This window comes from Peromyscus maniculatus, chromosome 7 (genome assembly GCF_049852395.1).
Source record: "Peromyscus maniculatus bairdii isolate BWxNUB_F1_BW_parent chromosome 7, HU_Pman_BW_mat_3.1, whole genome shotgun sequence".
In the NCBI taxonomy this organism is placed as follows: Eukaryota; Metazoa; Chordata; class Mammalia; order Rodentia; family Cricetidae; genus Peromyscus; species Peromyscus maniculatus.
The window spans coordinates 60,502,724-60,523,542 of record NC_134858.1 but is presented as its reverse complement, the minus strand read 5'-3'; the positions used below and the strand labels follow the sequence as shown (position 1 = coordinate 60,523,542).

Below are 20,819 nucleotides of genomic sequence, written 5' to 3'. Positions count from 1 at the left end.
AGAAGGGGAATCCTCCAACACAGGCACTGTTGCCGTCCTCTGAATTTTCTTCCCAAAATATACATCAGTTTATCGCCCTATTGATGGACCTATGAAGCTTTTTTTAATGTAACCTCGTTAGCCATAAAACTGCCTGTTCCTTAGCCAAAGCAGCCGTTTATTAATTCACCTGATTCTCAGTAAATAACTTGTCCTTAGGTCTATTTTAAACACAATCCTAGGGTCACGCCTCACTGAAGTTTGATGTTAAAGATCACAGAGACCTTTGTTGAGCCCACTCCAACCCTCGAGGGACTGAGAGGAAATCCAGGATTTTGCACAAGGGGTCGTTGGAGCCTCCTAGCAAGGTCTCATCATTTTACCCTGAAGAAACAGAAGGTTTTCAACCCAGGGTTCTTTTTCAGCCCTCTGCCTTTTGCCTCCCGGCAGGACACATCTTTCTTTTATTAGCCCTTTCTCCATGTCCCCAATCTTGCTGGACTTCCATGGGGTGGCCTCAGGGGGCCAGTTGCTCCGCTGCCCTCAGGCTCACCCCAGCATGGGGAAATTACCCCAGAGAGAGGAGACAGATCGGGGACACTGGAATGGTGACCTCCAGAGCAGGAGGCAGGACACACCAAACATTCTGAAACTCCTTCATAACTCCCTGGCTTCTCTCCCTCCTTCCCCCTTCCTGCAGGGGGCACAGGCAGCCCCTGCCGGGAGAAGCCGATGCTCTGGGGCCACACAAGGTGGTGTGGGCAGCTGTGCAGGGTCCTCGCTCAGCTCGAATGGCTGTGCGCTGTCCCCTCCCCCCTCTCATGATCCATCTGATGGTTACACAAAAGTGAAACCAAGAAATATTCCTTAATATAAATGTCAAGCTTTATCACCTTTTTGACTGAGTGTGATATGTTACCTCTTAATGAAAATGTCTCATAGGGTTTATATTCCACCAGAAAAAAAATGAGGAAGAAAATTTCCCCCAGATCTAAAAATTGTAATTGCTTCTATTTACTTAAAATACTTATGTCATATTCTGTAGCTTCTAGAAACTATTTTTACTCCAAAAATCTTTTGTTTTCAAAGCATGCCATACTTGGGGAAAATGCTTATTAATTAAACACCAGGCTCATGAGCTCTTGAAGCTCATTAAAACTGTGCGTTAGAGCCCTGGTCCAGAAACAGATTAATCTCTTAATTTCCTACACATGCAATTCCTGAAAACACTCAGAAGTACATCATGTCCCACTAGATGCAGAAATTAGGAAACAAACTGCAGTTTCAGGCTGCCTGGAGCCCTGGCTTTGGGCATCACAGAGAGAGGTTGGATTTCTGCATGGTCTCTTGTGTGGTCTGAGACCAGCCTGGAGGTGGAGTGAGCCAGGCACCCGGGGAGAACAGTGTGTGAAGCTTTACCACCCTCCCATCCAAAACATTAATAGGCTGTTATATAAAAGTTTTCTGGAGACGGGAAGGGTAACCTGTGTTAAAGTCTCCACAGATGTCAGCTGAAACAGAAGGGATCCTGGGTAATAGCCTTGTTTTCCCAAGAGATACAGCTACTTTGGAATGTCAGATTAGGACTGTTACCAACTCCACTGGCGAGACAGCTTGAATCACTTGCTAATGGATGCAGCATTTGAGAGGTGCATATGGTTATTTATAGAGAAGGCAAATGTCCTCCATGTCATTAATGGTTCATAGCTATGGTTCTTGTTTACCAAATGATCATTAATTCTCTCTATTTAAAAAAAAAAAAGTATTGTCAGAAAATTCACAGTCTCTTTCCTGACTTCATCTCACCAATGCTCTGAGTATAGAACAAATGGCTACAGGTAGGCAGCTGCCCACCCTCACCTCTGTACCATTTGCTCCTTCATCACATAGCTAAGTACATGCAGCTGCTACTAATTGGAGCTACTGGAGAGAAGACAGGAAAGAGTTTGCGTGAGCAATGTAATTCTTTAAGGGGCTTAACTAAACTTAACTGTCTCACAACTGTGAAAGGAATTAGCACCTTACATCTTAGTGAAAATAAATGCGAGTCAAGAAGAGGTGTAAGAAGCCATCTGTGGCCTCGTGGCATCGTCTACACTTCTGGCATTTATTTACAGCTCATCATTGAGCGCCAGAGCCAGAGGGTTTCCTCATGTGACCTGTCACCATCCTTTTTTCCTTCTTACCCCATTGACCAAAACAGAACTATATTGCTCCTCGAATTTAAGATTGAAATAAGTTGGCAACTGAGTCAGCAAGAAGAAAATCCACAGTGATTTCAAGAATAGAATTACAGGACTAGAGGATGGCTCAGTGATTAAGAACACTTGTTGCTCTTGCAGAGGATCTGAGTTCGGTTCCCAGCACCACAGGGTAGTTCCCAACCACCTATAACTCCAATCCCAGGGTATCTGACACCTCTTCTGACCTCTGTGGGCTCCAGGCATGCATGTGCTACACATACATACATGCAGACAAACACACACATAAAATAAAAAAATCTTTTAAAAAGAGAATTACAGTAACTTATCTTTATTTCAACAGTAACTTGAATAAAAGAATTCTGATTCACAGCGTCCCCAGAAGTCTGACTCAAGACCAGCATAAGATCAGGAATGTGTGTTAGTACTTCGGACAAGCATGGAGCTGATGGATTTGCTCTTGGTTATCTGTTGGCTTAGTGGCCGCACTAGAATCTGCTGATATTTTAACTACTGTCTGCACCTTTGGCGTGCCGGCACTGACTTAGCTCAGCCACGGCAGCCAAACGTAGGTTTTAACTAAGTCTATATCATTCTATTTACCAATCAAGACTCGGGAGTCAGATGTTGGGGTGAAAACCCACTAGATCAGAGAAGCCAAAAAGTAAGCAGCTGACCTTCCTTTCTGGCCAGAGATCCAGCAAGAGAAGTGTCTCTCCACTCACCCAAACCGCAAAGACCGCTGAATCGCTAAGTCCCTCCCTGCTCCTTCCTGTGTGTCTTTCTCCATATTCCTGGCTCCTCTGGCTTCTCTGTGGCTAATTCCTGTCAACTAGTATCTGGCTCCGCCCCCTGGTCCAAGGATAACTTTATTAACACAGTCTTGGAGTTTCACAGTGTGATCAAATATCTGGCAACATTTTGCAAACATTCAAATTCCAGCAGAAACAGGGGTGGAAATTAACAGCAAGAAAAGTTTATAAATGTGAATGAGGGTCTTTTGTCTTCCTACTGCAGCATGAGGAAACAGCCCAAAGAAAGACCAGCGCCCGAGGAACTGATGGTAAGTGAAATCTTCGTAGGTGTCTTCGAGTTCTCCGGGTCAGGTTCAGCATTACAACAGAGCCTGGCATGAGAGCTGGAGATGTGGTTCACTTGGTAGAGCACTTGCCCAGCATGCTCAGAGCACTGGGGTCCATTGACAGCATCTAATAATCTAGCATGGTGGTGGCATTTGAGAGTAAAAGCAAGAGGATCAGAAACTGAAGGACTATCCTTGGCTCTAAGTGAGGCTAGCCTGTGATATATAAATCTGCCCTAACCCCAGCCTCCGTAAAACCAGGACATTTAAACAACCCATAGTCAACATTATTTACTTTATTGGGTAGGGTTTTTCTTATTTTCTTATTGCCTGCATAGCACGCAAGCACTCGCCTACTGACCCATATTCCCAGCCCTGGGTAGGTATTTCTGAAGCTCAGACCCTTGAACTTAAGTTTCACTTTTGAAAACCCCACCATTTTGAAGCTTCATGAAGAACTCTTGTCATCTGCTTCATTCAAGGGTCACAACCTAGTGCATGGCTGTTACTGCCTTTCAGAAGTCCCAGGGCTGGTGACAGAAGACAGCCAAAGAAGTTTGTAATGAATGGTGCTGTCCTCCGGGGAATCGTGAATGTAGTGTAGGATCCTCTTGATTCACATGAAATGAAATGAGATCAGTTCACTGTGAATCTTTGGTCTTTCCTCAGAAACAGATACTGTGAGGTGGCTGGTGCTATGTTCCCAGCTCCAAGGCAAGCTTGCTTTGATTGCAAATGACAGTTTTTATTCAAGCAGGGAAAGGAACAGAGATGGTCCTTTTTCAATTCCCAAATGGTCCTTGATTTACTACCGACCATTGATGGGTGTGAGCTGATAGAAGGGTGCTGGGTGGAGCGTTAGTAACAGTGGGTATAGTCTGCTCTGCCTGGCACTTGGGATGCCTCTGTCTACAGGTGACTGCCGTCAGCCAACCTCGGCCTTTTGAAACAAGGTGCATTTTACTCTTTTGGCTCAGAGGGTTTTGTTCTTTGGATCTTGTTCTAAGCACCCAACTTCTGTGTGCCACAGTCCATCTTCACATGGGCATGTCCATTTGATGTCACTTGCAGGTACATTTCTCTTTCATGTCACACTGGACTAGGTCTCACTTTTCTTAAAAGCGTCAAATTAAAAATTCATTCCCAAAACCTTTGCAACTTCTAACTTCTAACAAGACCCATCTTGTGTCCAGACTGAAGGTAGGGTTGGGGGTTTGGTTTGGTTTGCTAGTTAAGTGGTTTGGGGGTTTTATTGTTTGTTTGTTTGTTTGGTCTCTGATGATTTGGAAGATCTTGCAGTTAGTCACATTTGAGAAAGTCTGGAACAGGTTCAAGAAATGGAGACTCATTTACCTGGTCATTATTGTGCTATGGCTGGATAACTCAGCTATTAAACAAAGAAAAGGGGTTTCATAAAGCAGATACCTGTGGGCAAGTATGTGTTCAATGCTGCGGTGAGCTGGCCACTTATAAATAAAACATCTGCGGATCATGTGTACACCCATAAATGCATGTGGATGTATGTTGAGTAAGGAAGACCCCCCTGAGGAAGAGGATACAAGTCATAAAAACAAGGCTAAAGGGTGGGCTCTTAGCTTTTTAATCTCTTATGTATGCTGTTCCATCTTTTAATTAACAAATATATATTTTAAAAAATAATAAAGAAAAACCTAGTCACAGGCAACACCTTCCTGTACTTAATTTTCTCTTTAACTACTCACTGTTGAGAATTGGGTGGAATTTATCCCCAGAGGTCTGGCAGACGTGAGGCAAACCCTTGTGTGGTAGAACTTAGTGAAGAGGGAGCAAACAGTGGGAGATGGCTGCAGTCAGTGGTCAGGGTGATGGAGACCTGCCTGTCTGCTTCTGGTTAAACATCAGACACAATGAGGAGTCCTAGTCTTGAGCCTGAGTCCCATCCTAGAGCCCCCATCTTAAGGAACCGTTTCTCTACTCCTTGTAACATATTAGGACTTTAATTTTCTCTTTACCCTCTCTGCCTGCGACCTATTTGATGGTGCTCCCATCTGAAGACAAGAGCCTCCTCTGGAATACAAGAACTATAGCCCATTTGTCACTGTGGGTGAGGGCCTGTGCTTTTGAGAAAAAAAAAAAGAGCAATTTATCTCCCGCAAGTACAGTAACCCCAGCCAGCAGGGTGCCAAAGAGGGCTGTACTTGGGCTGTGTCAGTGGCGGGGCCCACATAATTGTCAGAATTTCCCTGTGGGTCAGTATCTTCCGAGTTATAGGAAGAAAATCAAAGATGAGGTACTTGAAAAGATGGTAGTTATTGATTCCCCATTTGGAAACTCTTGCGTGAACTCCAGGTGTGGCTATGACTGGGAACACAGCATGGCCCTGCCTGAATAAATCTGAATGCAGGATGGGTGGTCCAGATCAGCCTGGACCCAGGCCCTGGCTGTGCACATAGCAGCGTTCAGACTTTGTATTTAGTTGAATAACCTTACAGACCTAAGTACCTAATATCAAGCCTTAAAAATCATTGTCCATGTCATTCTAAGATTAAACGTGAACCTCAAGGTTGACCAGGCTGGCCTCGAACTCACACAGATCCACTTGTCTCTGCCTCCCATGTGCTGGGATTGAAGGTGTGGGCCACCACCACCCAGCACAAGGTTGAATTCTTAAGGCCATTAAAATGCATATACATTTCAGTGTATATGCTAAACTATTGTTTGTTGTTCTTCAGACCAGATAGCTGTATGCCATAAATGGAAGTCTTATAAAGCTGGACCAAGGAACTTTTAGAATGCTTGCATGTTAGGGACCAAAGTCCATATACTGGGCACAGTTTTCTGGTGCACAGACCTTAAACTGCATGCAGAATGCACTCAAACTGGTCATGTTGCTTCATACCTGTCACCGGTGCTCAGGAGATGGCTCAGCGCTTAAGAGTGTGCACTGCTCTTACAGAGGACCCAGGTCAGTTCCCAGCCTAACATCAGGCAAGTCACAGCTGCCTGTAACTCCAGAGATGGGATCCAACACCTGCTAGCCTTCGCAGGCACCTGCACGCATGTGGTGCATATAAACACACAGTGATATACACAGAAAGTGATAAGAAAGGAAGAAGGAAGGAAGGAAGGAAGGAAGGAAGGAAGGAAGGAAGGAAGGAAGGAAGGAAGGAAGGGAAAGGAAAGGAGAAAGGAAAGGAAAGGAAAGGAAAGGAAAGGAAAGGAAAGGAAAGGAAAGGAAAGGAAAGGAAAGGAAAGGAAAGGAAAGGAAAGGAAAGGGGAAAGGAAAGGAAAGGAGGTGGAGAGATAACTCTGTGGTTAAGAATGCACTGGCTGCTCTTCTAGAGGACCCAGGTTCAATTCCCAGCACCCACATGGTGGCCCACAACCATCAGTAACTCTGGTTCTAGGGGATCCAGTGCCCTTTTCTGACATCTGAGGGTACCAGGCATGCAAGTAATACACAGCCATACACTCAGGAAAAACACCCGTACACGTAATTTTTTAATTTAATAAGATAATTCTTTAAAAAAAAAAAAAGCAAGCAGGTGCTGAGGAGATGGTGCCAGGAGTAAAATGCTCACCCTGTCAGTGTGAGCACTCTGTCATTAGTGTGAGCACTCTGTCGTTAGTGTGAGCACTCTGTCAATGTGAGCACTCTGTCGTTAGTGTGAGCACTCTGTCGTTAGTGTGAGCACTCTGTTAGTGTGAGCACTCTGTTAGTGTGAGCACTCTGTCAATGTGAGCACTCTGTCAATGTGAGCACTCTGTCGTTAGTGTGAGCAGTCTGTCGTTAGTGTGAGCACTATGTTGTTAGTGTGAGCACAATGTCAGTGTGAGCACTCTGTTAGTGTGAGCACTCTGTCGTTAGTGTGAGCACTCTGTTAGTGTAAGCACTCTGTCAGTGTGAGCACTCTTATTAGTGTGAGCACTCTGTTATTAGTGTGAGCACTCTGTTAGTATGAGCACTGTTGTTGGTGTGAGCATTCCGTTTTTAGTGTGATCACTGTTGTTAGTGTGAGTACTCTTGCCAATGTGAGTACTCTGTTAGTGTGAGCACTCTGTCAATGTGAGCACTCTGTCAATGTGAGCATTCTGCTAGTGTGATCACTCTGTCAATGTGAGCACTCTGTTAGTGTGAGCACTCTGTCAATGTGAGCACTCTGCTAGTGTGAGTATTTGAGTTCAAATCCCTAGCACTCATGTAAAAAAAAAAAAAAAAAAAAAAGCCAGTTATCCTGGCATGGTGGTGCCCACCTTTGATCCCAGCACTCGGGAGGCAGAGGCAGGTGAATCTCTGTGAGTTCAAGGCCAGCCTGGTCTACAGAGTGAGTTCCAGGACAGCCAGGGCTACACAGAGAAACCCTGTCTTGAAAAAACCAACCAAACAAAGCCGAGTGTCAGGAGATACTGGCCAGTAGCCTAGCTGAAAAGGAGAGCTTCAGATGAGAGACACATCTCCAGGGACTAAGATGGAGAGTGACAGAGCAGGACATCTGATGGCCTTCTCTGGCACACATACACACCCCACACAAACACACCATGTACAAATGAAAAACTTAAATAAATTTTAAAAATGGAGCATGGCATGTACCTATGATTCCAGTGCTGGAAGTGTGGAATGGGAGGCTTCTGGGAAGGGCTCCCTGGAATGCCAGTCTAGCCAATCAGTGAACTCCAGGGGGGGACCCTGCCTCAAAAAAATGGACAGTTATAGAGGAGGAGGACATCCCCTGTCAGCCTCTGCCTCCACAGGTTAGGCACACTCACATACATATGTGCATACAACACACAAAATAATATAATACACTCGAAGTTTTCATCATTAACATCTATATCCCCTTCTGAGATCACAGAGCCTGACAAAAAATCAAATTCAGATATTTAAAGACCACTATGATCAGAGTCCTGTGCTTATCCCAGCAGCTCCTTTAAAGGACAGTAAACCACACAGGAAGAGTCTCAGGGGAGAGGGCAGGTGCCTGGCTAGCCAGAATGAAGTAGCAATTTAAAGGAGCAACAAGAGGTGTGTGGGACCCACCAGGATGGTTAGGGGAAATGCTGGGTGGAGAGGGGAGTGTGGGAAAAGCACCTCTGAAGGGTGGGTTGAACTGGATTCATTTTCAGGGGCCGTTCCAGGCTCACAAGACAGAACAGGCAAAGCACCCATGTGTGTGCACCCCACACCTTTTCAGAGCAGCGGAAGCCTCTAGTGCCTGCTGGAACAGAAACCCCTTTGACCCTGGCCTGGTGGAATTCCGTACACAAAGGTGGAGTTCAGGTGGGCAGTGCCCCGAGCTGAGCGGTCACTGCAGAAGTCCCTCTAGTGACTCTGGTGTTAAGCAGAAGGGACTGCAGTGTGAGTCTAAAAACTTAGACTCTGCGTCAAAGCAGCACGGAACCCTGTCTGTGTAGACCCTCCTGCTCTTGAATGGCATGTCCTGTGCAACGCAGGGAAGTCGCTTATGCTGGGGACAGTGGGGTCTCTGCAGCCGTCCAGAGCCTAATGCATGAATCAAGAAAGGAAGGAAAGGCAGCCGGGAGCCTTCAGCATGCTGATGGGCCGGCTCTCTCTGCTCTGGTAATCTTGATTTCACATGTAAAGAACCACATGATGCTGCTGGGCCCGGTAGCCGTGTTCCGGGAAACCTTGACACAGAGTTTCCAGGCAGTGGAGACCAAGGAGGAGGAAGAAACACACTTCCCCAGGCTTCAGCTGGCCATGGCAGCTTCTGCCAGTCAAAAGGATGGGTGAGGCTTGAGAGGAATGGAGAAAAACACAACAGAAGTGGTGAAGAATGTCCCCATCATGCCACAGGTCAGATCAGAAGAGACGAAGGATCACATTAGGTCCCTAAAGTCAGGAACAGAGGGACACCTTGAGAGGGGAGTTCCAGTCTTATTTTGCTATTCAAATGGTATGTTTAGGTTTTTAAGACGCTAGGATGCGGAACATTGCTGTGTAGACAGTTTGCTCCTGCAAACCACAAAGAATTGCGTCTGAGGCAGTGTCTCCCTTTAGGTTCTGTGGTAATGAAGGCCAGGATGTGGCTTGGCAAGGATCTGAGGCACGGTCCTTCCCTGTATCACCCCAAAGCAATGACCGTCCCCTTCCATGTCCACATGTTCATCTGCAGGAGATGGGCTGGATCAGAGGGCCTTGACCAGGGAAATCTGTGAGGAGTCTGAGATTACAGGCGGAATCCTGTGTTCATGTGCAGATTGGCTTTTTTTTTTTTTTCCTGAAAAGAGGAATTCATAGTTGTCACCAGTTTTTCAAAGGGACTGTGACCCTCAGTGATTGTTCAGCTCCCAGGCTACCTTCCCATTTTGCTCTTTGCAGATTCCTGTCAAGGCCAGCCAGACAAGCAGCTCAGGAGGAGGCAGTCACTCACCGGCAGGGTGTTTGCCCGTGTGGGGGAGGGAAAGGAAGCGTCCTCCCAGTGGGACTCTGCCCGGCTCCCACCAGCTGTCAGGCAACCCTTTAACCTCTCAGCCTGTCCCCAATGAGGGTCGTCACTCAGGAGAGGCGGGTGAGGGCCACAGGCACCCACAGCTACAATCTGGGCTCAGTGTGGAAGATCGTTCTATGCATTTAGAGCATTTCCTAGAGCTTCCCGTGTCTAAGCTCTATTTAATGGAATCTATGCATAGTAAGTAATCAGGTCAGAAGAAAGCAGCGTCCCGGTTTGAGATCAATCGCTGGCTAATACTTTATCGAGGCCACTTTATTATCTCATGCTGATCTGAATCCATTCTCCTCCTCCTTTGTAGCACACACTTCGGCTGTGGGAAAAGTACAGATCCCATACATATTAAAAACATATACCCATTCTATCTGTATGTAAATGCGTGAGGCACAGCTGGATATTGCAGAGGAGTTTGATTTACTAATAGTTATTATCTGTTCTCGCCGTTCAGTGGCAGAGAGAATTTCAGAAAAACAAGCTGGCACAGAAATTGTCTTTATGCTATTACTATCCTGCTTCGGTAACTGTTTAAAAACATGGGTTTTCTCTGTAGGCTCTAATAATGCCTGTCGTTTCCCTGTGTCTCTCTCTGCATTCCAGAACAGGGTATCCTGTGTTAGTCTCGTCCCCAGTTTGGTTTTTCTGTTCCTAAGAAGCAACCTGGGGCTCAGTTTGCTGTTGGAATGTCACAATTTGCTTAGGAACCATGTAAATCTTGGGACTGGATATACAAGCAGGGGTGGGCCTTTGCGGGGGGTGGGGGGGTGTTCAGCTGTAATCACAACAGGGTTTTGGATGCTTGCTCCTCCACCTGATTCCAGCTGCAGACACGCCGGCCTCGGATTTCTCCATAAAGGCTTTGTGTGTGAGAGGTGGGAATGTTTGGGGGCTAATAAACACCAAACTGCTCCAGAAAAATCTGTTTAAACATTTAATTACTTGCAAAGAGATGTTAACTTGTTTAACTCCTCTAAATTAAATTGTCACTGGTAGCTTTTCTGTTTGCTTGAACCTGATTGTAATTACATTTTCAAATACTGTGGTTGGTTATTCTCTCAATTAATCAAAGTGTATGATAAATCAGACATCGGCACAGTCTCTTTCAAAGAGTGAAGGGATGCCGGGTTAGACGTTGGTCCTTCCTGCACTGAGATCCCAGTATGACTTTGGGGTTTACACACGTCTTTGCTTGCCAGAGACACAGACCTTCTGATCACTGCAAAAGGCAAAATACACTTGGCAAACTAAGATGATTTCTATTCTGCTATTTTAATACAAGAACATTCATTAACCAGAAAGACCCAAAGGAAAGGGGGTGACCAGGGTTTTATGGCAGCAGGGAAAGGAGCTGAAGAACGGCAGAGAAGGGTTCATCTCTGAGACCAGGGGGTCCTCTGTGGTTGACACAAAGGTGGAAAGATGCTCAGCTTTCTGGAAGCACAGGACCCAGCCTGCCCAGCATCACCTCCACATCCTACTAAAGAGGGGACGGCCAGAAAAGATGCATTCCCACAGCCCCTGGGTGCTCAAGGACCAGGTGCTGGGGGAAACCTGTACTTTTTAAAATACTAAGAGTGGTTAGCAAGCGCTTGTGAATGTGAATGCCATTCACTACATCTGGCTCTTGCCTGTGTCAAGTGCAATATGTCTGTTGTTTCCTCCTCCTCCTTCCCCTTCTCCTCCCCCTCCCCCTTCCTTGAGGTCCTCCTCAATCTCAATCCCAGAATTACAAACCTGTACCAACATGCCTGCCACATACACACCTGGTTTTAGGATGTTCCTGAGTGTCTGACTCATTCTTGCTTTGGGTTCTATATTTGGCCCATACACTCGTTAGCTGTGGCACGCAGAACTTGCAGGCAGAAGTCCTGACTGGGACCTTCCAGCACAGAAGTCACTGCCGGGTGGTGGTGGCCCCAAACAGAGTCCAACTGACAACCATGCCGTCCTTTTTCCTCGGGTTCTAAAGGCCATTAGAGTAATGTTTGCGTTTCCTTATGCATAGGAATCCTCTAGTAAAGCTCATGTTAGCACTTTAACTGCATATAATTACGACGCCAGAGTCACCGTCTGGGTGCTTGAGACAACGCTAAATCAGTCAGCTTTAATTTGAATTTCTGATAGCATGTTAGCACTTCAGTAAGACGGATTATAACCCTAGGAAACAGGCTTCCTTCCTCCTTAGATGTGGTCATGATGAGACTTTAAAGAATAAGCACATGTGTACATGTGTGTATATGTGTGTTTATAGGTGTTTATGTATACATGTATGTGTATGTGTGTGTGTGTGTGTGTGTGTGTGTGTGTGTGTGTGTTTTATGCATGCACATGACAAGGAAAAGGTCTAGCCTAAGTCATGGTGATCTGACAGTTGGAGTTTCCAGGTGAGGATAACTCCCCCATCTTCAAGTCAGATCCCTTTCTCTTGTAATTACATGTATGTGTTTGTTTGTTTGTTTGGTGTATGTGCAAGCATCATGGCACACATGTGGATGTCAGAGGACAACTTTTCAGGGATCCCTTCTCACCATGTGGACCCCGGGGATTAAACTCTTTAGACGGTCAGGCTTGGCAGCAAGCACCTTCACCACTGAGCCACCTCGCTGGCCTCCCGTCCGATCTGTTGTTACAGCTGTGGCTCACCTGTTTGCGCCTGCAGCTGTCTGAACACGGGCCTGCAGTGTTCACGTTCGATGGGGCTGTCTCCTTCCAGCATCTCCTTCCAAGGCACAGTGCGGCATTGCAGTCACAGCCCACGAGGAAGGAGGTTCCCTTAGGTGTGGTAGAAGTGGTTGGCCGCCTCTCCCCTTCAGCTTCCCTGGGGGCTGAGGGGCCGCGCCGTTAGCCTGCATCCCCTCATTGGGTGCACTAAGATGTCTGCAGGTGCTGCCTTGGGTGTCCAGCCTAGAAGGCAGCCCTGTTCCTCCCTGAGGTCTCCTCCCGCTTTACCTCTGGCAGGGCTCCCTCCCTACTCTGTGCAGTCCATGGTGACACGCTCATCTGTCCAGAGCCAGTCAGTGTGTGCAGAGGCAACCCTCACAGCTCGTCAGAATCATCTGAGAGGTTTAGAGTAAGAACTGTGAGGGTTCTAACTAGACTGAGCACCTCCAACCCTGTGGTCAAGGAACAGATAGGTTTTATTTTGTCTTTTACAGCCCTCTGGGTGATTAAAAAGAGCAGCCAGAGGAGAAGCTTGCTGTTTAATAAAACTCACTTTTTTCCCTGACTAGATTGGAAGTCTGCTGAAGGAAGAGTATGATCTCATAATTCAGTGCCTATCTCGGGCCTTGCCTGTCAATCAGGCTAAATGCTATTGCTCATACTTTGCGTGCACCATTCTCGCTAATCCAGTCAACAAATGCGCTCTGACAGGAGCAGCTGAAGACCAACAGGATAAGTCCCCAGAAGAAGCTCACCCAAGGACAGGCGATCCCTGGAAATGATGACACACCCATACGATAGTACATGGTCTGATTAAAATTTTTTGTTTGACTCCCTGCTGGGAGAGCTCATCCGGCTGTAGTCAGCTTCCTAGGACATTACTGTGTTCACAGGATGATATTCAAAGCATTACACAAAGCAGCAGGACAGGGCCGTTCACAGCAGAGCAAACACTCTTGTCTCAGTCCTGCCCTGGAGGTGGGAACCGCCTGGAGTTCAAGGCAGGTGTTGCTCCACACCACTGTCTTTTGACCACCGGAGAGCTCACCTCCAACCGTTAATTCCAAATCAAGAGGCCATTCTCAAGCCAAGGCCTGGAGGAGATCTTCTGGCCAGCACCCTCTTCTCCCGATGAGATAATAGCCGGAGACCCCCAGGTCTCTATGGTCAGCACAGCAGCTGCACACCACCCTCGTGCCCCAGTGCTCAGGGGAGTAGTGGTCAGGGTGCCGAAGCCCAGAAACGGTTAGTTGTTGAAGGTACGAAAGGATCTGAAAGCCAGTCCCCGGGACTTGGCAAACGCTGTTGAAGATAGCAAAGTTGTTTCCCCTGTGAGAACACACTGATAAATAGATGCAATTCTTATCAATTATTAATGCGACTAACCAGCAATGTCAGGGGCTGGGGAAAAAAATATGAGAAGCCTCCTGTTTACAGTTGTAGCCAGCTGGATTTGTTTAATGGGTTGTTTGCTTTTTAATTTGTAGCAGTTTTGAGCGAGACCTTTGGGGACTGGGAATCTTATGGCTTTGGATACAGTTATGGGGGTGGGGGGGGGCGCTAAACCTGTCTGCAGATAATGTGAGGTTCACATGGCCATTTAGAGACTGTAGGAAGGCAGTGCAGACATTTGGGCCTTCCGTCCTCTATTTAATTTTCAAGATTCGAATTAAACATCAGGCCCTGGTCTACCGAGAGACATTTGCTGGAGCATGGACTAGTTTCTCCTCCGCATCCTGCTTTACCGCGCCGCGCTCTCGGTACAAATGGTCACCGATTCTGAAGTTGGAGAACAGGAACCCTTCATTTATTCCAGCAAAGGTTCCCCTGGTACAAATAAAAATGGAATTTTCAAATGTAACCCGATTAACTCTTAATTGTACACCAATAGCCTGTGTTTGTCTTGGCTCCCACAGAAGGCTGTCGGCACGACCTGCGTCTCTGTCTCGAGTTGCGGGGGGAGGGGGATTCAATTACTAGCAGGACTTTCTAATTGTGGGATCGGTGTGGAGTTGACAAAAATTTGTATAAATAGGGTACATTTTTCTACTTAAGAGGGCTGTGCTGAGACATTTTTTAATTGGATTTTCATGGTGATTGACAGCATTTGATTATGACAGTAACTTTATTTGGCTGGACTGCTTTAGCCCCTGTTCAGATTTCCCATCAAAGCTCCTTTTCATCGTCTCAATCCCCGGCGGAGCAGCAGTCATTGTGGAGGAGCCTTTTAGCACCTTTGTTGTCCGCTCCCTGGTGATGATTGGGCCCAGCTGGTAGTAGATAGGAAAATGGGCCTTTCACAAAGAGGCTGCGGCTCCCGCCTCTGTGGCTTCAATAATTTTAAGAGCCCCCCAAACCTGTTGAGGATTAGAAGTAGCTTTAGATGTGAAATGAGTGTTAAGTATTAGTAATCGGGAGATTAGGGCCCCAGGGACCACGAGAGATAAACAACCGCAATTAAGGCAAATCTGCCGATGTAAACAAAATTTAGCAAAAGCAGATGCCCTCGCCATTTTGGGGATTGATTTGAGGGCACCGAGGAATCGATTTTTGTCTTGTTTACACTTGCAGACCCCTGTGATATACTGGAAGGCTAAATATTTCATACCGCCTGATTTTAGTTAATTTTTTTTCCAGTGCCTCACAGTAGGCGCCTCTCTTCTCACAGTGACCAGGCCTGAGTTTATTCAGCGTTCATAGGGAGCAGCTAATTGTCTATGAAGGGCCCCCGTGTTTAAATGGGCTTGACAGGAATTTAAATTTTGTTTCAATCAACCCCTGTGCTCACAGCCTGCTCCAGCTTCTAATTTTTAAATTAAACATGATTTTTTTTAAGCCACAGCCTTGCCTCTGGAATGATCTCCCTCTAGCTTTCGGAAGGCAGACCGGCAACCCTAGAAGCTGGCAGATGCTGAAAGGGTCTTTCTCCAGAGCAGGGCTGGCCCCCTGTCAGGAGGTCTGCAGAGCCTGGGCTGGGCTCCTGAAAGTGGGTTAAGCACCGGGAGGCAAGAATGGTGGGCTTTGGGACCAGTGAGATGATAGCCTCCTGCACTCATGGTCCGGGCCATTTCAGAAGCTTTCTCTGCTGTGGAGAGAGCATTTCAGTGAGCACTCCCCAAGTTTGTGTCCTGAGCCCCAACTCAGTACAGAGTATCCCACCCAGATGGGGAAAGGGGGCACCATGTGGTCCCTGGGTCCTGCAGCCTAGCAGGAGAGATGAGGTAAATCAGCTACTCATGATGGAGTTGACGGGGACACACACACACACACACACACACACACACACACACACACACACACGTCCCTTGCCTCAGCTGCCCGGCTCTGGCAGTCTCTGGGTGCCTGCAGCATTGCCCTGTGCTCTGCCACGGCCCACTACCAGTCACATGGTGAATCCTCACTCGGCCACCAACATTCAGCCCTTGCTGCCTTACAGGCTGCTGCAGTGAAGAAGACTGCTTTCTCTAGCATGTTACCGTCCCACGGTAGCTGGGATAGCCTAAACCAGATCACGGTTCCTAGAGGACAGATAAGTCCCATTCATCACCCTCTTTGGATCTTTAGCATCTAGCCCGGCCTGAGACCAAGCCCAGCAAATAGCTGCTGAATTGAAATAATAGGAATTTATTTGATGGGTAAAATGAGTTCTGGGAAGAAAGGGATTTCCTTGGCCCTGGGTATCTAGGGAAACTTTGTGAATGGAGTGGCCAGGGAGCCAGGACAGGACAGGACAGGGCGGATATTTATGTGCATTCGTCACTATCGACACACAGATGTGAAACCTAGCTTGGCTCTGAGAGAAAGTACTACTTTCTGATATCTACACTAGCCAAAGCTGCTCCTTAGTTTATTTTCGTAGGACCAACTTGACAGACGTAAAAGTAATGATCGCACAGAGCTTTGTGACTGTGCTGCATTCAGAAAGAATTCTGGTATGTGTGTGGTGACTTAAAACATAAGTACGTGTTTATTGGCATGGGCTTGCAGACACAGCTGTGTGAGAGGCTGCAGTGGAAGGCTCTCGAGCCCACGAGTTTGAAATAGCCACTGTGACAGAGGGACCCTGGCTTACGAAAACAAGATCTGAAAGGGACGTTGTTCCAAGCCAATGACATCTTTTAAGAACGAGAGTTAGAGTTTCTCCCACATCGCTATCTCATTTTACCTTCCCGTGGACACTAAGGCTTGCTCTCACTTCCACGGAGGTGATACATAAAGCAGGCTCAGTGAGGTTCGCCACTGGCTGGGAGTCCCACACAGTGACTGCCCTGCGCCCTGCACCAGAGCTGTGTCTCCTGCCGCTGGGTAGTAGGCAGCGGGGCGTTAGAGTGGTTTGAGGATTTCAGCCAAGTGACCATTCCAGAACAATGACGTATAAACTTTCCAGAGAAATGCTAAGACTACTAAAGCCTGCTCCGCTTCTGGATGCTTTGCACAGACCACTGCCGTGGTCCTCTACCCTCCCACGTCTGCAGGACCCTGAGTGGGGCTGCAAGCAGGTTTGCACATGCTTGAAGCCAGAACCTTAGTATAAACAGCTCAACAGGGGGAGAGAATGGAACTACCGGCTGCTTTCACCAGATCTGCTAAGTGGTTATCTAAAGGGAAGCCAAGAGCACTTGAAGGTTTTATTGTTCGTTGGTTTTGGCAACCTGTGCCAAAAACAGGGTTTGCCTGCTAGTTCTCTGGTCAGAACTCTCCCACTCCCCAGATCCCAGACACCTGGTTCCCCTGGGAGAGGTTTCCATGACCCGGCTGGCTTTACTGAACACAGACTATGTGTGGATACAGATTATTGTGCCCAGAGTATGGGCGGTAGACGGTGTGGTGTCTTCATAGCTTCCTGAGCCCAGCCACCAAGCAAAAGAGTCAAGCCTGAGAGCACTGCTTGAAGCAGCTGACATTTTCCTGTGTCAAAACCTCTCTGTGGAAGAAGCCACATATGAGCTTTCATTGGGATGTGGCTTCTAGTCTTGTCCCCTGAAGTGTGGGGTCAAGCTCCACTTGATGCACGGCTGTAAGAGAAGGCAGAGGGCTGTCCGGTGTGGAGTTCAGCCATCGCGTCCCTGCAGCTGTCCCAGTAAAGGCACCAAAGAGTCTCCAGTGGTTTCTGTTAAATAAATGGTTAAAACACAAAAGAAAGAAAGAAACCTCTGCAGAGCTGGGCATGGTGGTGCATACCTGTGATCCTAGCACTTTAAATAAAGGCTGGAAAGGCTCTGGATCATAGGTCACCCTCAGCAACACAGTGAGTTCCAGACCAGCTTGGGATACATGAGACCCTGTAGGTACCAAACTGTTACAAAAGAGCTTTGAGAGGCTTGTGAACAAAAGAGTGGGGTCACATCCCTCGTGTTCATAAGACGAGCAGCCTGGTAAACCAGAGTTCAGACATCCAAAGCAGGGTTTCCAGTACGGCACTACCTCTAGGAAAGTGGGGGAGCCCCAGCTGTTTAGTTAGCTCATGCCTTTACCTGTAAAATGGGAGAGGTGGGGCTGGCAGGGTAACTCAGTTGGCACAGTGCCTGCCTAGCAAGCACAAGGCCCTAGGTTTGAATCCCAGCACTCGGGCAATGGAGGCAGGAGGATTGAGGCAGTCAAAGTTATTCCAAGGCTATCGCAAGTTCATGGCTAGCCTGAGCTACATGAGAACCTATCATGAAAATAATAATAATAATGAATTTTAATGGAAACGATAATGCCCATGTCACAGGGCATTCTGTGAACTTCCAGCATAAGGTAGAGTTTATGAAAGTATGATTGTAAACTGTTAATTGCTTGACATGCATAGGTGTCACTCATACAGTCTCCTCAGGTTATGATTTTCATGTCTAAGATACCTGGGCACCCCCAGTTTGTAACTTCTTGGACTTGGAACAAGTACAGATATATGGGACGTTTGCAGTTAACGTCTGCTGGGTTGGTGGCCTCTCTGGAGAGGACTGGTGTGCTGCTGCTCCCCGCTGTTGGGAATCTTGACTCTTGTGTCTGTTCCTGTCTGCGCTGGGCTGTAATGAGCCTGTGGTTGGAGGAAATTGCCAAGAGAAGCAGTGAAGTGTGTGTCCAGGTGCATAAAGACCATCAGTCTGTGTCCTCAGGAGCAGCCAGGGCACACCCATTGGTGATACTTGGAGGAACAGGACAAGCTGAGCACTCCCTTCTTGAGTGGTATGTGATGTCAGGGTGGTGTGGCTGAAGAGGCACAGTGGTCAGGGAAAATGCTCGGCTCCGTCTCAGCCTCTCAGGTAGAGAAGTCGACCTAAGTTCAGGAATTAGAAAGTGGTGGGGCAGCAGAGTGTAGGTCCGTCCGCCCCTTCCTTTCCTGCCTACCTGAGTTCCACAAAGCATGACTTTGTGTGTGTGTGTGTGTGTGTGTGTGTGTGTGTGTGTGCACTTGTGTATGTATGATTGTACATTTGGATAGTTTTATGTCATCTTGACACAAGCTAGAGTCATCAGAGAGGAGGGAACCTCAGTTGAGAAAATGCCTCCATAAGATCAGCTGTACACAAGCCGGTGGGGCATTTTTTTAATTAGTGATTGATGTGGGTGGGGCCCAGGCCACTGTGGGTGGGGCCACTTCTGTGCTGGTGGTCCTGGGTTCTATAAGAAAGCAGGCTGACCAAACCATGAGAACAAGACAGTAAGTACTGCCCCTCCATGGCCTCTACATCAATCAGCTCCTGCCTCCAGGTTCCTGCCCAGCTTGAGTTCCTGTCCTGACTTCCTTCAGTGATGAACAGTGATGTGGATGAGTAAGCCAAATCAACCCTTTCCTCCCCAAGTTGCTTTGGTCATGGTGCTTCACGCTGCAATAGAAACTCTAACCAAAGCACTTGGATTTTTTGTTTGTTTTGGGTTTTTTTTTTTTTTTTTTTTTTTTTTTGGTTTTTGGTTGTTTTGTTTTGGTTTTTGGTTTTTCAAGACAAGGTTTCTCTGTGTAGCTTTGTGCCTTTCCTGGAACTCACTCAGTAGCCCATACTGGCCTTTGTTTTGTTTTGAGACAGGGCATCTCACTAGCCTGGAGCTTAACACCTCAGGGATCTGTCTGCCTGCCTCCTACCTCCCGCCTCCCTAGCACTGGGACTACAAGCAGGTGTCGCATACCCAGTCCCATTCTGGGATGGAGTGACATCCTCATGCTGTGCAGCAAGCACCTTGCCAACTGAGCCATCATCCTAGCCCCAAGTGTCACTTTTAGATGAGATTGACAAAACAAAAACAAAAACGTGTTCCTTGCTTAGCATAGCCTGACATAAAGAAGTCCATGCTTGATAAATGGTGGCCGCTCGTCATTGTCGTGGCCGTTAGAGAGTTGAGGGAAACACTCCACAGAGAGAAAACAGAGCAGGCTGAGTCCAGAGGTAACCGTGGACAGCAAGGAGCCCACCCTGGCCAAAGTAAAGAAGACCTTGAACATGCTAGGAATAACATTAGCTGGGCTGGACAGCCCACCCGGGAAGACCCTTCCAGAGTGAAGCAGGAAAGCAGGATGCCTCGCCGGTTGTTCAGCAGGGGAGTGGCTGGACAGACATGCAGGCAGCCAGTAAGAGCGGCTTAGGGCAGTTTTGCTGGCTGGAGTGGAGGAGCCACATTCTAGCCCAAAACTGATCATCGAGCAAAAACTGTCCTAACCTAACCTTCTACCTCTTTCCAAATTCCCTTGAAAGTCTAACGGAGAGGACCAGAAATGGAGCTCCGAGCCTGTATGTAGCCTTTGGCTGCATGCCATTTGTCTCTGTGCTTTTCTCCACGTCCTTTCCTTCTGTCAGGGAACATCATTACTATGCTAATCTTGCTGGCCATCATTTTAACACTGACCCCTGCTAACCTGCCTTTGCAATCGCAGGACTGTGCTTGACTTCTCTGAAAGTAACCTTAAATTGTAGTCTTGTAAGAATTCCAAAGCTGTACCCTTCACTCCTTCATCTAATGAGGTTATGACCAAATGCTCATTATAATTGCTTTAGACTCCTTTTAATTTTCAAGCTTATTAATCATAAGAAGAGTTATTTAAAATTGCATAAATTAATCTTAGATTAAAAGCCCATCAAAGCCTGGAAACAATTAAGAATAAGTAGGATTTCCCTGGGGCAGCAAGTTTTATTTTAATATTGTAGTCAGGTGGATATCAGAACCTTGAAGTATGGTAGTGATTAATGTATGCAAAATTTAAATGAGATTTTTTTAAATGGCAAGTCTAAATCACTTATTGACCTAACTGTAGGCTTTAGCCGCATTGTCTGTCATATGTTGAAACTGTTTACTAATCAACATTTTAATTACCGAGTGTGCTGGCAGACCCTAGGACAAACAAAATCCAGCATTTCAGATTGCTGCCGCCAAGACTCTCACCCAGAAATATCAAGAAGATGGAGAGATGGAGAGATGAGGAGACCACTTAGCTCTCAGCACAGCAGGGGTGGCCAGCAACTTTCCTGCCCAGCACTG

The 20,819-nt window shown here is 47.1% G+C and overlaps 1 protein-coding gene across 4 annotated transcripts in view; it reads left to right on the top strand.

Annotated features, from left to right (window-relative positions):
- Nucleotides 1–20,819, top strand: part of Map2k5 (mitogen-activated protein kinase kinase 5) — a 236,642-nt gene that overhangs the window by 200,735 nt on the left and 15,088 nt on the right. For all 4 annotated transcript variants that reach the window (XM_006971444.4, XM_016003408.3, XM_016003402.3 and 1 more), the window contains one exon: nt 3,198–3,243. In XM_006971444.4, the coding sequence (XP_006971506.1) occupies nt 3,198–3,243 (46 nt within the window). The remainder of the gene's footprint in view (nt 1–3,197; nt 3,244–20,819) is intronic.